A 16,435-nucleotide genomic window follows, 5' to 3' on the forward strand; every position below is an offset into this window, starting at 1 on the left:
TTCCCCGGCTGCAGCAGCTGGGATCAGGGCCTCTGAGGGCTTGTGGCAAAGCCCACCCATGCAGTGGGGGGGCAGCAGGGTGCAGTGTGGCTTGGCAGGGTGCTGCGCGCTGTGTGGGAGCTGGGGCCACTGGGGTTGAGTGGTGCCAGGCTCTGGCTGACAGGTGGAACCACCCCAGCTCCCAGACAGTGCACAGTGCCCTGCTAAGCTGGACTGCACCTGAGCTATGTGACAGCTGCCACACAGGTGCCAAGTGGTAGGGGGGCGATCCCCACTGCCTTGTGCTTTGCTGCGTGGGGGGGCTCTGCCATGAGCCCTCAGGGGCCCTAATAGTCACTGCTACAGCTGGTGAATACGGGGCTTTTTTTGTGCCAGGAGGCTGGGGCTGGGCAGGGCAGGGCAGTATAGGGGCTGGGGCCCACCCAGTTATCCCTGCCTCTGCACCGGCAGGGAGAGCCATGGGAGAAGCGCCCATGGCTGCCCTGCTCGGCTCCATCCCTCGCCCAGCCCCAGTCTCCCGACACTTTAAAAGGAGGGCTGCGGGGCTGTCCTGGACTCTTTCTGGGGGGCACAGTCCTACTTACTATTCATAACGGTAGGCTTTCATTTAGCAATGTACCATAACTTATGTCTAGGTTCTGAATGCAGAAAATTATTCTATTAATTCAAGATACTGATAATCACTGGGATTTTTTCCTAAAAGGAAGGCATACTTTCACATTCCCATTCCTCCAAGCGAGTTCAAGGTTCTTCATTTCCTAGTGAATATAAAATATTAGCAGTCTCTTGGTCTTTGCTGGTTATATAGAGATTATCTTTGTACATATTCCTTTATACATCTTTATGTACCTGAACTTGCAAATTTTTTTAACCAGCAGTGTCCATGCAGCATGTGTGTACCTGCTGCACCGACATAAAAGGTGTCATTTGCTTACTGTGTTTCTCACTCTCTCAGCTACCTCTTGGCTTGGGTCAAATCACCTTGCTGTAATTGCCTGAACTGCTTCTAGCTAATTTTACTAATTATTTAGGTCAGTATAGTTGTTTTTGCATGATTGGCCTGTTGCCACCTGCCTTTTTTTTAAATAAAAAAACCCAAATAACTATGTGCCCAGAATATCATCCTTGAGGTCACCTCAAGTCAAGCACTCCTCCTTTTATGCCCCCCTAACACTGCTAGTGATAGAGTGTGTAAGCATCTCTGCTGCCTGGGAGAAACCCAGATTCCAGGGCTCTGGGTATAACCATGCAACCCATCGTCCTGCTAGGCCATGCACTCTGCAGCTCCCCACTCATTTCCTCCTGCCATGAACCCCTCCACGCCCCCCACCTAGTACCCACCTGCTACGTAGACCCCTCCACTTGCAAGGTCTACCGTTCATACTCTCACTCCAGGTCCTGTGGGTCTCACCACACCACCCCACCCCACCCCCCGGGGGGAGGAGGTGAAGCAGAAGCTGAAGGGAGGAAGGGGTATCTGGAAACTTGTCAGACATCAGGAGCCTGTGAACTTCATTTTAACCCCTTGTGGGCAGTAAACTGGACAGCCCTACCTTAGAGCATAAGCTGTGTTGTTTTTGCTGTGACTGTTGACAGATCCAAACTAACCCAAGAGATTTCAAAGCTTGAATTACATCCCCTTTCAAAAAATGTCTGACTCTGAACATAAAAGGCCCTCTATCACTATGAATCAGTAGGTCATCCTTAATTCCCCCTCCCTCTTTGGGGGATCCTTCTTGCCAAGATCCTTTTGCAACAAGAGGTTCTCTAGCTCTTTTCATTAGGGACAATAAAAGTCCTCCCCACCTGAATCAAGAAAGAAGGCCCTATCTACAGGGATTACCAATCAGCCCTAAAAAAAAACCAAAACAAAAAAAAAAAAAACCATGGCCACTTCAGGAGACTCAACTAAAGCACATTTAAGTTGAAGTTTACTATGATGATAATTGCTGTCAGAGCCATCTCCCTGGAATTGCAGACTGGTTTGCATCTCTATTTTCAGGACAACAACCTCTACATACCTATTCTATCTTCATACGGGAGGCACCTGAGGATTGTCAAAATCACCGCCAATATAAGGTTTTACATTTTATCTTTCTGACTGCCCAAAGGGGTATTCCCCAAGCTGCTTACGGTATTGGTAGCAAACTTCAGGAGAAACAATATTTTCCTCGCTTGTGTAACGGGCTGGTGAAAAAAGTTCTCTCTGCCTGTTACTGAGGTCGTTTGAGGCATACTCTCTGTTCTGAAAGTCAACATTCATGCAGTTCAGTTCCAAAACTAGGGTTTGCTGGGACAACCCTAGACCCAGCTGTGGCCTGCCTGCCTCAGGATCAGCTTCATAATTTGACTGTCTTGATCTCGGAACTAGAATCCCTTTTTCCATCACTCTGAGAACTTCTCACCCTGGGTTACGAGGCCTTTTATGGTTACATGATGCTGCCTGTCAGACTACACCTTCCGTGGATGCAAAACTGGCTAAAATTTAGTGCATGTCAGGCAAACAATCCTTTAACCGGCACTTAAAATCTTTTCCCTGGTAGTCCTATTGTTGCTGAACTATAGTGATAGACACTCTTATTGAAGTGGTAAGCACACATGGATGGATGGCCACCAGGCAAAGGCCTCTAGTTCCAGAGGGCAGCATGGATATACATCAACCCACTGAGACTGAGGATAGTTCACAAAGCCTGCAAATCCTTTCTGCAGCACTTGAGGGTGATTTGGGTAGAGCATATGACAGGCAACACAATGTGTTACGTCAACAACCAACATCTGCCTGCTCCCTTTTTCAGGAGGCCATCAAGCTTTGCAAATGGTGAATTGGGAACCAGATCTCTTTTTACCACAGTGCACTTGTATATAGCCTTCATTACAGCCTGGCCAATAGTTTTAAGCATGGGTAGAAAACCCATGCATCCTTCAAAGCATTTTATTGAACTGAGGTTCTTCCAGAGTAGGTCTATTCTCTCTATGACCCACACCAACAGGAAGTATCAAATCTCAGAGCTTCGGTCCCCTATTTGACTCCCTTCTGACTACATGAACTGCTGAATGCTCCTCCTTTAATACTCTGAGAACTTGATCAATTGGAGTTCTTTATAAATTGATCAAAACTCAAGCAAACTACTTTAGATAGTCCCAACACATCAGGGGTAGTTCTGTTTTCTGGATTTTCTATTTCTCCTGTCAAACCAAGACAAAGCCTGGCATTTTGCTGCCAGATCTGTTGCCCCGGAATTCAATTTTTAGGGAAGAATATGCTAACATCCCGTTAAATTAAGTACCATATTTTAAATGTCATATACACTAACATGAGTTAGTAAGAATTATTTTACAAGGTAGTTGAAATTGTAATAGTTCAAAGAAGTCGTTGGGAAAATTAGGTTTGTTATTACTGCAATTATATTCAGAAATATTGAAAATATATCTTGTGTGTTCTCATTCTAGTAGGAAGATTTTAAGGATACATTTACGTTTTGTACTCTGGGGACATAGATGAGAGTAATTGTACTGTTCCACTAAAGCACTGATGTGTAGCTATCACAGTAGAGATAATTTTAGTTAGTTAATACTTTTGCTAATGTAACAATGGAAGTCCTCTACCTTTTGAAAATGTACAATTTCATACTTGAAGTGACAATTCCCTCAAGTTTTAAATGTTACTTTTTTGCTATGCAGAAACTAATTTTCCATGTGTGCAACAGTAATGATGCATCAAGTTGATAAAACATTATATTCCTATGGTCAGTTTTTTTCTGAACAATCAATTGCAGAACTGACTAAAATTTAGCATGTCGGGCAAACAATCCTTTTAGCCAGTTCTGGTTGGTATTTAATATAGATTCTTAGTCACTTTTGACAAATAGATGACAAAACTGAAGTTTTTATTTTTTCAGGCTTGTGTATCTCTGATTATTCTCATGACTATGAAAATTAGTGGCAAAGGAGAAAAAGCATGACCAACAACACTGGTGAAGGAGCTGTTGTAACTGCAGACTCGTAACAAACATCTAAAATGGTTTAATAGTATTTCATCTCTTCTGTTATAGACTGTCTTTTTTGCTTATGAGATGAAGCTGTCTCACCATAATTACTCACAAATTTGTTGATTATTAAACAGTTTTTTTTCTAAAATACAGATGCATAAAATTTCAAAATAGGCGTTCATTCTGATATTTGGAAGACATTTTAAATTTCCAAAATGGTGGGTAAATATTTAATAGGTAACTAATCTATGAGCATTTGGAGTCTTAAGAGCCACTAACAATTTCATTTTGTCTGGGATGGGGGAAGGATCGTATACAAAACAGTGACTTCGTATATGTCTAGTAGAAGGTAGGGCAGTGTGGTACCTTCTTAGCATCTGACAAAGTAGACTGTTGCCTATGAAAGTTCATATCCCTCTGAACCAGTTAGTCTCTAAGGTGCCACCCTGCCCTACCTTCCACTTAAGTACAGACTAACACAGCTAGCCACCTGTGTTGATATATTTCTAAAATAATTACATCTTGAAGACTTATTTTTGCATTATTTCAGTTTACACTGAAGAATGAAGCATCTGCATATCCACTTATATATATTTTAGAGTTTTAGGGTGCTTGTAAACATGTAGGGATGCTGCTCCGATGCACTGTAATTACCGAGTGCCAGTGCAGACTCAATTAATTAATTATTTCAGTGTAGCCCAGCCACAGTAGTTGTGTTCTGATTTTCTGGCAGGGCTGGGTCTCTGTACAATAGATATACCTGGTTACTGGTTCTTATGCACCATTCCTGTGTTATGGGATCATACAGTCCAACAATATTTTCTATTTTTGAAGGATTAAAAAAGGGAGGTAGTACTATACTATATGTCTGCATATTTTTATTTGGACAAGGTGCTGCTTCATTAGTGTTTCAGCTTGAGAGCTTCATTTTCTTTTTCTCCCCAAGATCCAAGGCAGTAAGGCTAAATTTCCCATGATGTACCGTGTGGTCCCTTCTTGCTGAGCCAAGTGGTATATGTTATGAGATGCAGTCTGGTTTAGAAGAGAATTGTAAGGAAAAGAACGGGGAAAAGAAAAGTGGTGATCTCTCCTCTAGAGCACTAAGTCGAGAAGAAAAGGTGAATGAGGCAGTCTACAAAGAGACAAGATTATCCAAAAATTATGAGATGGTCACAATGAGGAATTTTAAATTAATCAATATTTACTGGAAGAATAATACAGTGACATATAAAATATCCAGTAAGTTTCATGCATAGAGGACAATGTTCGACTCCAGAAAGGTGAGGATTTAATTGAGGGATCATTTATCTTGGATGTTGTTCTGACCAATAAGAAAGAACTAGTAGAGAATGTGAAGGTGATTTGGAACCGGGGAGGAAGCAGTCATGATATGACAGAATCCATAATTCTAAGAAGCTCATCTATTTCAACACAGTGCACACATAAGAAAAATGGCAAGAGAGTGATGCAGCCACAGAAAGAGCTTCTTAGATACCACAAAATCAAAAGGAAAACTTACAGGCAATGGAAAGAAGGAAAGAACCTTTCAGTAAGGAAAAATACCCCCCCCCCCCCCAAAAAAAAAAAAAAAAAAAAAAAAGGTGCAGGAACAAAATCAGGAAATGAAGGGTAAAACACTGAGTTATATCTGGTAAAGGAAGTTGAAGACAACAATCCATTGGTCAGAAAAAGAAAGACCAAAAAAGCCTTTGTGGTCAGGGTGAGCTATTAACAGAAGATGCAAATAAGACAGAGCTGCTCTACATCTTCATCTTGGTGCTCAGAAAAAATGAGCAATCAGACAGTTAACAAAAATCATGGAGACAAAGACAGGAAAAAGCCAGGAGTCTTGATAACAGAAGGGTGTATCAAAAAGCTTTTGCTTGATCTGAATGAGGTACTTTGTACTGCTACAAATAAACATTTGTCTATATCCTGAATTGCAATTATCTGACAGCAAAATCCATATGATGAAAGTACTATGAGAGGCCCTACCATCGTGCCAACATATTCAATCTGCTCCCAGTAGGATCCAATCCACAGAAGATTCCACCACTGTTGAATACACATAGCAGATATTTACACTGCAAATGTTTTTGCCAGCCAAGTTTCCCCAGTACAGTAGTGGAAAAAATGTTAGCAGCTGTCTAAGTGGGGGTGATCGCAAGTAAATGACCTGGGAAAAAGAAAGTATTTGGTCATTAAAGTAGCATCTTAACTGTTAACAGCTAGTTTCATTATTTGTTCTGTGCACCTCAAGGTCAGGAGCCACACTGGACTGGATAGTTTTTAAGCTGATCTTCATTCTGTTGAATTCACATGCTGAAAACTTTGAAAACACCTTTGGTGATTTTGAATAATGGGACTCAGTGGTAATTTATGTTTGCCTTTTGATCATGGTTTGCAATTACTACATTATAACATTAATGGAGAGGCAGTAACATTTTACAAATGTAAACTTTGATAATGTGCTAAATAACTTTTCAGCCTGAACGTGAAGGTTATTTTATATGGTACCAACATAATGTTTCCTATTTTGGATGAATATGAATAAAAATACAATTGAAATGGTGTTTTTTGTTGACAGCAGTGTAGGAGTTTTGGTTATGCTAAGTCACAGGTAGGCAACCCCCGCAACACAAAGGCATTTTGCTTGGTACATGCACCTCAGGGCAGATGGTGGGGAAGGGGCCAGGGCTGCCACAATAAAGATCGGGCCCTTTGTGGTTCCCCTGGCACGCCAGTGTATTACAAGTTGAGGTTGCAGGTGGTTTTGGCACTCTGCCCAAAAACATTGCTGACCCCAGTGCTAAGTTATAGTTAAGCTAAGTCTCCAAAAAGGAGTATGGGAAGAATAGGCCTCATGGCTGCTGAATGACCTGATAAGAAATGTAATAAATAAAAAAACACTAACAAGTAAAGAAGCTTCTTCAAAGCAGGGAGTAGCAAAAGCAGTAGCTGGATAATTCCAGAAGTAATGTAAAAGAAGACACTACTGAGGCAGAGATAAAAAGAACTGAAAATGCAGGGGTGTGAACTTGGCAAAAGAGACCACTAAAAATGAACATCGTGATAGAAAGATACATAAACATTGGAACAAGATTAGGGCATCCTGGGTATAAATAGCGGGGCTGTGAGACTTGCTTTTTCATAGCAATTTTGGGGAGAATAAGTGATGTACTGAATTGCTTACCTGCAGCAGCAAGATTCACTGTTGGATCCAGTGTGGCACTTCTGAAGAGGCTAGGAAAGTGCTGCTATTTGGGGATTTTTTTCTTTCAAATTTAAGCCCTGGGAGCAGTCTTCATAGAAATTACAAATCTATCTACAAATAAAAATAGATGTTTGTTTGGACTGCAAATATCCCTGGGTTACTGCACTTGGACACAAGGCCTAACAGAGACGCCGATAGCATGATTCTTCAGTTTCAGTTGACATTGCAGTCATTCATCATCTAGCCACAATTTTGCTTTCTTGCATTCTAGTATTCAATGTCTTCGTTTACACATTTGTAATATTCCATGCACTCACAAAAAAAAAAAACTAGTTACAGTGACAATCTGTGATGACAGCAATATAAATGCAAAACATGAAAAACCCCTGCCCATAGGACAGTACAGACTATGCTTCTGTTGTGGAATTAAGCTTACCTAGATTGTACTAGATAATGCCACAACTTGTTCTTCCTTAGCTTCCTATGCAATGCATTATTTATATGAATTCAATAATTTGGGTACAGAGAATGATTTCAGTGCCAATGGCCTAAAAGTCATTAAAAAATGTTCCTTGAGCCAAAAGACTGTTCAAATTGTGGGGGTGTAGAGAGGGATCTTTTGGCACATCTCTACAGATTCTCAATAGAAAGCAAATGAACTGCTAGTGACAGCACCACTAGTTTATTAATACTATAGCATGAGATTAGCAAAGGTCTAGATACACTTTCTGTAGCACTTCCATTACCAGCACGCTTTCAACCACCTATAATTAGGCAAAAAATCAGTTGCCTCTGAGCTGCTGAATCTCCTTCTCCTTAGGGGAACTTTTTTCATACCAGGAATGTATCTTAATCATTCTTTTTCGTTTAATTACACTGATTTCAAACAATATTGTAACACTTTAAAAAAACAGACCACTGTAAAAATTACTTGCTTCTGTAATTCAAGGAGTTTCATTTAAAAAAATAAAAATGATTCCACATGTGATTGAAGCAGCAGTATATTATGGTTATGATGTGACTGGACTGGTAATTAAACCCAAATTGTTCCCCCAAATCTATCCCTGAGTGAGCGTGTCTAGTTTTCTCCAGTCCGTAAAAGGGAGAGAATTGCATTTATTACCTTTATAAAGGACCACCACCGCCACCAATGCTCTTGTTTGTCAGATTAGACCCTATTTTGAGGGGGAAAAAGCATTACTCTATCTCTGAATATTTGACCATCTTACAGGGGGAAAAGGGACCTTTCTTTTACGACATGTTTATAATAGCCTCTAACTGGGTTCTTACAACCTATATTGCTGTGGCCAATTCTAATGCAAGAACAGCAGTCCAAATCTTTTTTTTCTTCTGTCCAATTATTTGAAAACTAACAGTTGAGACAAGATAAATAAAAGCCACATGCATGAATACTTTCTGCGCTGAAATGATGATGACAGTTACATTCTGATGAATGAATTAGTTACTGCCATCTAGGAACTGGATGTTTGACAGACTTAAACTATTAATATTGACAGCAGATTCTTCATTAGTTCAACACAAAGAACTCTTCTGGGACCTGCAGGTTTCTGATTCTAGTTCCAGCTGGAAGAAATAACTCAAGTAAAGAAATTTTCTACCAGAAAAATCCTTTGAAATTTTTACAGGTAGGCTATAAATTAGGGACTGTCAAACAAGACAGTATGAGATTACAGTTTTGGTTGATAAAGGTAACTGCAAAGATATAATACACTTTTGTAACGTGTTCATCTCTATACTACACAATATATTCATTAAAATACTCATGCTTTATTGACAGTGTATCATGCTATGTTACATGTCTTAAGAACTGTGTAGCAGGAATCTAAAATAGCCACTGGTGGGAGACAGGCTGTTTCTACTGCGATTTCACAAGTACTGATTCCAGGCCTAATCCCATTTAACATTACTGTCAGTGACCTGCTGAGAAATGTGTGGGTAAGACCTTGATGATGGAGTGGTAAAAAAACCAAATTGGAACAGGCAATCGGACAGATTGAACTAGATTGTGGGGTAAAGTGGCCCATTCAAACAAAGTATTTTAACACAGCCAAATGCAAAGTTATATGTGTAGAAAGAAGTAGTGCAGGTAGGCCACACCTGTAGAATTGAGAGAACTGTATCCTAGGTAGAAAAGGATTCAGGAAAGAGGTTGGTGGAACACTGTGGCAAGAACTAATGTTATCCTTGGATGTGCAAGTGGGGGTACTGAATAGAGAGGTGACTTTACTAATGTTGCATATGGCTCTTGTAAGAATGATCCTGCCATACTGCACAGCTGCTTCTGATATTGAGAAAATGGAGAGCTGGAAAAAATGGCTGAAAGGAGGGGACTCAAGGAGTATAATCTGTTTCGTTTTTCAAAATGGGGTTTAAGAGATGATTTGGTGAAAGGACCTTAAGAAGGAGAACTACTGGGTATTAAAAAACTGCCAGTCTCACAGTGAAAGGGGTAACAAGAAGCAATGCTAGGAAACTGAAGTAAGACACATTTAACTTAGAAGTAAGGCATGGATTTTCAGCAGAGACTGCTTAATCACTGGGGGAAACTACCGAGGAAAGTGGTACAGTCTCTAGCACTTGTCTGCAAAGTAAGAAGGGATGCATTCCTGGAAGATGAGCTTTAGCTATACAGATTACCAAAATCAATGCAGGGGTAACTGGGTACAACCAAGAATATGCAGGAGCTCAAGTAAGGTGACTTAATTGTCCCTCCTGATGTTAAAATCTACAGCATTGTGAAGTGAGAAAGATAGTCCTACTTTTACATAGACTCCTTTGGTTACCTTCTATCACTGAGTACAATACCTTTATTATTAATTTTGGTTTTACTGTGCTTCTCTTAACTTCTGTATTGTACCAGATACTAATTTACAAACTGGCGAAATAATTAAGGGGTACTATTGCTACATAAAAGTAATGAGTTGAAAGCTACATGCTCTGTAGATGCAACAGCAGATATTGTGGAATACTTGCATATAACTCCCAATCTTTACAATATACTTCATAAAAAAACAAACAAACAACTCCCCTCAGCATATAAAATAGCTCATGCTATATTTTAATGTCACTTACTTCTTTTGTCCAAGTATGATGAGTTCCCTTTATTTAATTAAGGGCCCATGTTCTTGCACCTACTTGAATACTATGGCACTCAGTGGGGGTGTCTACAAATGAAATTAATGCAACACAATAAACTCCAGTGCATATCACACTGGAGTGTATTGCTCCCAGGCACTGTGTTTACATGTGTTCCTTGAGCTGAAGTATTTTGAGCCAGGTCAGAGCAGCGCTGGCTGGCAGAGGGCCCAAGGTACCAGCCTGCCAGCTCAGGGCTGCTCTAACCCAGCTCAGTGTGCTGTGGAGGAGCTTGCTGGGGTATGAGGGTGCTCTAGGGTGGGGCTAGACAGCAGGCAGCCTCCACACTGAAGCACCCTTGTGCCCCAGCCACCCCATCAGCATCTACACATGTTGCTGTGTGCTAAAGAACACCACTGTAGGATAGTTCTTGTGTTTACATGTACTAACCTATAGTGGAGTTAGTTTCCTGCAGCCTAATAGGGCTGCACATGTAGAAGCTGAGACTTTACTGTGGAGCTAATTAGGCAGTTGCACAGTACATGTCTCATATAGATGTGCCTAAAGTTGGTATGTAAGTACCAACTTCAGATGCTATCTCTTGAACAAGCTTACTCGGGTACCAAAAGCAGTCCAGCAATGATAGCATGAAATTTTGCCCAAATTTCAGGGTAAATTAGCTGGGCAGACTTCTTGACTGCAGTGAGATTGGTTCAAATATCTGAGTTACTTAATTTAGGGCCAGTTCTGCCAGCATAAACATCGCCTTAGGCAGGCATTACTGCATGAGTTTATACTTGGGTGGAAAAAATTCTGACAAACTATAAAAGACAAAAGAAGAAAAAATACAGTGATCTGGAGCACATGGTAAAGCCAACCTCCATCCCTTCCCTGCCACTCACTGATCAGTTTACTGTGAGAGGAAGCAAGGGATTGTAAAATAAATCCTGTTCTTTCTTAATACAAAATGCAAGTGTTATCTTTGTTTTAAAAGTCGAGACATACTTTTTTCAATGTTTATTCAGGATGTTGGTGCATTTTTTTTGTTTTGCATTATAAAGTATATTTCATAAAGTTCTTTTGTAAGGACAAACAGTTTAGTAGCACAGGCTATCTAACTGTAACTACCGGCTGCTAATAGACATTAAAACAACAACAACAAACAAACTGTGCTTTACTGGAAAAAGCAGTGCGTTACTTTGTCTCAGCTCTGCAGCGTCTGTGTAGATTAGGCACTTCAACGATGTGCTTTGGCACTTATATCTAATAGCTGATTCAATCAGCTATTAGAGAAAAGTGCCAAAAAAGCCCATACCAGATCTATACAGATGTTGGGCAAGCTGGGTTCAGCTAACACACTGCCTCTTCTGGGAATGTGCTGGGCTTGGTGTGAAAGCGTATGGAGTTTAAAGTAAAGCGCCGTTTTTGTTTTTAAATGTCTGCAAACAGCCTGTTGTTCTGTTACATTAAAAAAAAATTCTGAGTAAAAGCTTTCTTCTTTGAATAACTCTGTACCAGACTGGAAATGTATCATTTTGTGGCTTTCATGTACTGGGAAGATAGAACTGTATAGGCAGTACAAATTAACTATATTTAAAAAACTGATGTAGTTTTATTAGAACTCCTAGATTAAATGTTTTTATGAAGTGGAGTAAGCTTTTGAGTAAAAGCTCTGTAATTAAATTTTGGCAAGACTTTATAGATCAGCACCATTCAACTTAATTTGAGCCTTTTTCATTTCATTTAATACATCAAGTGAGACTTTCCTTAAACCCAAAACTGTTTGTATAATTGTGATTTTAATATTTGGGCCTTTCTCCCCCAAAGTAGTAGAGCTTCTTTTTAAAATTTAATATAATTTCAGATCCCACATATAATTTCAGATCCCACTGAAGCCTAACTAAAACACAAAACAAGAGGCAGAAACCATTTGCTGGTAGCTTGTGCTTGACTGCTGACCAGTCATTTGACAACTGTAGCAAGCTGAGAAGTATTCATCAAATGGACTGCCAAAGAAAGCTTAATGCTGTAGCAAAGTCAAATGTCCGTCTCAATGCAGTTCCTTGTCATCTTCACTGAGCCAATTGATACCAATTGTCTTCTCTTCTCTTTGTTAAATAAAGTGGAACAGCAGTTATTATAGCAACACACAAAGAGCAACCACTAGTTGGGAAATAATAAAGTAATGGGAAATTAGTAGAGGTGTACCAATACATCGGTCTGATATTGGATCGGCACAGATATAAAGAAAATTGACTATATTTTGGAAATTGGCCTGATGTGGCTGATAATTTGGCTGATAAATGCTCATTCGTGTACTCAGCTGCAGTGCAGCATGCAGGCAGTGAGGAGCACAGCTCGGCAGTGCAGAGAGCTGCGTCCTGCTGGTAAGTCTGTTGTGGTGAAAGAGGAGGGGGCACAGATCAATGCCGTCCATGGTGAGGGAGGGAGTGGGGCTGGGGCTGGGCAGGGCAGGGCATGGGATGGAGCTGTGGCTTATCTGGGGGGTGCAGGGTAAGGGGAAGGCAGCTCCTGCTGCTGCGTGTGGCTTGTCCAGTGGCTCTCACCGCTTGTCCGAGAAGGCGTTTGGGGGGGATGTGCCCCTGGATCTGTGCAGGGCGGGCCAGGCAGGCTGCAGCTGTGGCATAGATGACTGATGCCTCCTGAGTTAGGGGGAGCACTTGCCCCCCCAGTGGCCAGTCAGCAACTGGGGGGCTGTAAGAGGGAAAGCTGCTTGGAAGTGCCAGTGGCATGCCTAGAAGGGCCAGAGATGCTTCTGAAAGTGCCAGTGGCACTTCTCCTGGCATCCCCATTCTCTGGCCAGAAGTCTCAGGGGGGACACCAGCACTCCTGCTTGCCCCCCTTGCCTGCCGCCTAAGCAGGGGATGCTGGTTGTGAGGGAGTGCACCAGTGCTCTCAGGGGATGCACCCCCTATGTGTCGCCACTGTGTGCTGGGGCAACATTGTGTTGTGAACAGAGCAGGTGGTGGCAGCATTGGGAAGGGGCTTGCGGGGGGGGCTATAGCCCACCCACCCATAACCCTCCTCCCAGCACTGCCGCTGCCTGCCCCGAGTGCAGCACTGCAGCCTGCCCGGCCCACCCAGCACAGATTCGGGCACATGCCCCTCCTTGTGCCCTCCTGGATGAGTGGTGGGAGCAGCAGCAGGAGCCGCGACCCCAAGGTAAGCTGCAGCTCTGTCCCACGCCCCCCCAGCCCCACTCCCTCCCTCAAGGCAGGGGGTGTTGATCTGCCCCCCATGCCCCTTTCCTCCGCCCTCCGCTTTCACCACAACAGATTTACCAACTGGACGCAGCTGTATCAGGAAGTGGATTGGTATCATTCAATATGACTTCTTAAAAATCGGCTATCGGTATTGACCCCAAAATCTGTAATGGTGCACCGCTAGAAATTAGTTTGGCCTATGAGAAGCAACCTCTTAGATTAGCAACACTGGTTGACAAAGATGTTAAATTCACTGAAATTTTCAGGTACCTGCATAAAACAACACTCTTCTGACACAGCTTATTACAGAATATTTTGTAGGTGTACTTGGTCTGAAGCAAACACGCTTAACACATCTTCTGAATGGCATACAAAGAATGGTACTTTCTATGAGTACTGAAGTATTAACAATATTATATGCTACAGCATCAGCCAAACAACTGACAGCTAAGCTTCCTCACATGTTGCCAGAAATTCTCTCTCCTAAATAAAATTTAAATGAAAGTCAGTCCTTTCTTTTTTTTAGGACAGAAGAAAAGCAAAGCAATCAGAATGTTCCTTCTGGCTTTCCTGTCTGAGTAACAGAAGTTTTACATGCAAATCACATTCTTTCAAACACTGTTTCCAATGTTCAATCAGACAGAAAGTGTAACTTGTTTTCTGGGCAATTTCTGAATGGCACACAAAGAATGGTCCACAAACTTCCTTAGACTACTGGAAACTGTTTCTATTATGAAAGAAACTGTAAGTTTATAGTACAGTTTTACATAGTAAAGAAGCTAAAAGCTTTTTCTTTCCTGAAACTCCTGTCAATCAGAAATGTGTTGAGGGACTTAATCAAGAGAAGAACCTCTCTTTCTTTTTGATACAAGGATTGGAACTTATATTTGTTTTTAAGATAAGTTTTCCATTTTGAAATTGAATAGAGAAAGAGAAACACAAATGGCAGAAAGGCTTTATCTGGAAAGAAGAATGAAGCAAGACATATTGGAAAGAAGAATGAAGCCCAAAGCTGACACCATACAGACACACTAGGTGTGTCTACTATCATGACCCAAAGGGTATGATTTTGTGTGCGCTTCGGCACTGCAGAATTATTTCCCGCCACAAGGAGCTTTCTTTGCACGGTGCAATTCTCAGTTGCATAGAGAAAACCCCGGTGCAAAGGAGTTCCTGCCACTCGTATGTAAATTTGTTTCCCACTATTGGCTGTTTCTAAATTATTCCCACGTGGCGGCTAGCGATTGACTTGCTAGCCGTATAAGAGGCTTGAGCAGTTTCCGCTCAAGTTGGAGGACTTCATATCCATCTCGTGAAGAACTCTAAGCGTGCCGTGGAGCCTAGCAAACTCCGCATGTGACTTAGAGGAGGATACAGGGGCCTGATCAACCTCTAGCCTCTCCCCGTCACCGCACAATCCCTCGACGTACCCTACCCTGCGCGTTCATGGAGAGTCACCTTTCGGACTCTCATTTCAGTCATTCCACGGAGCCTAGCAAACTCCGTGAATGGTATCCAGAGCTCTGTTCATGTTCGTTTAGTGGAGCCTAGCAAACTCCGCTCGTGTGTCTTCGGTGGAGCCTAGCAAACTTCGCTTGTGTTTGTCTGTAACTGCAACTCAAGAAAGTTTTTCCTGCCTGCGCCGCGACCACCTACGGTGTAAGTAAAACAATCTTTAATCAACCTCTACGCGTCAGTGCCTAATTCTAGTTCGCCGTGCCGACCCTTTCCCCGGCCCACGTGCCCGGGCTGCTGGCCACAGCCCCTCGGCCCCGACAGCCTTAACGTGCATTATGCTAAGACACGTTAAGTTTAGGTATGTATAAATTCATGCATAGACATGCCCAGTATGTACAAATAGCGTGTACAAAATAAATCACAGTTCAAAATGTGCCAGAGGACTCATAATAGACAATGAGCAATGTTTATAACCTATACTTATTACATCTTTTTAGGCATTCCTTAACTTTTCCCACAAGGGAGTGGATTATGAAACCTTCAAGGCAATTAATGAGGCATGTCTTGTTTATGATGGAAGACTTGTGATTGATACCAATTTCCATACTAATGACATTACTATCAGAGCCGCTGGTCCTTTAACCAAGTTCTCAAATATATATTATACAAATGAATGGACACACAGCAATTTCAGTTCAAAAGAGATTGGCTTCCAGCTTGCTGCATCTATATTGAATCTCTTTGATCCAACTCTGGAGCCAGTTTCTGAGCCACCAGATGATATGGATAGACTGTGCCTCCTGCTGCTGGGCAGGCAGGGGACACACTGTGAGGCCAATGCATCCCATGTCCCCTGCCTGCCCAGTGGGTGGCAATGGCATTGCACAACTGAGTTCTTGGGGCAAAGTGGCAGGGCACAGTGCCCCAGCCCACAGTGGACAGCCAACCTCTGCCCTGCAGGGGGAATGTGCCCCCATGCCTCCCCAGGGCTGTGTGCTGCTGCAGGGAGCTGCGCCCTCCCCGCCCCGGCACCTCTGGATGATCTGCCCTGGCCCTGGGGCCCCATTTATCCCTGCCCCTGCTCCTGCCCCATTCCCTCCCTCACCTGGGGGCAATGACCTCCCCCCTTCCCCTTTTCCTCCACTTACTAGCTGGGAAAACCTGGGGATCTGAGGGTTGGATCAGGAGATCACGACTCAGAGTTATTTTGACTTTGAAATCCCAAGTCTTGCGATGGTTTTGCAACAGTTGGCATTACTGCACTAGTCACCGTAGCAACAAGCTACAGCACTGTAGCTCATCACTACGGCAACACAGCATCTAAAAATAACCGTGCACCACCAGGACTGCTTTAGCAAGTACTAAATGACTGTGCAGTACCAAATGCGCAGTGAGGGCATGTGTAGATGTGCCCACTGAATACAAAGATTTCCACTTTACTAATTTATATGGTT

At 42.3% G+C, this 16,435-nt stretch overlaps 1 protein-coding gene across 1 annotated transcript in view; it reads left to right on the forward strand.

The window, feature by feature from the left end:
* ERBIN (erbb2 interacting protein) overlaps positions 1–14,539 on the forward strand; it is a 182,687-nt gene extending 168,148 nt beyond the window's left edge. Inside the window, exon 28 of the mRNA XM_014524730.2 lies at positions 14,450–14,539. Within this exon, the coding sequence (XP_014380216.1) occupies positions 14,450–14,539 (90 nt within the window). The remainder of the gene's footprint in view (positions 1–14,449) is intronic.
* The last annotated feature ends 1,896 nt before the right edge of the window (positions 14,540–16,435 follow it).

This window comes from Alligator sinensis, unplaced genomic scaffold (genome assembly GCF_000455745.1).
Source record: "Alligator sinensis unplaced genomic scaffold, ASM45574v1 scaffold1510_1, whole genome shotgun sequence".
Classification (NCBI taxonomy): Eukaryota; Metazoa; Chordata; order Crocodylia; family Alligatoridae; genus Alligator; species Alligator sinensis.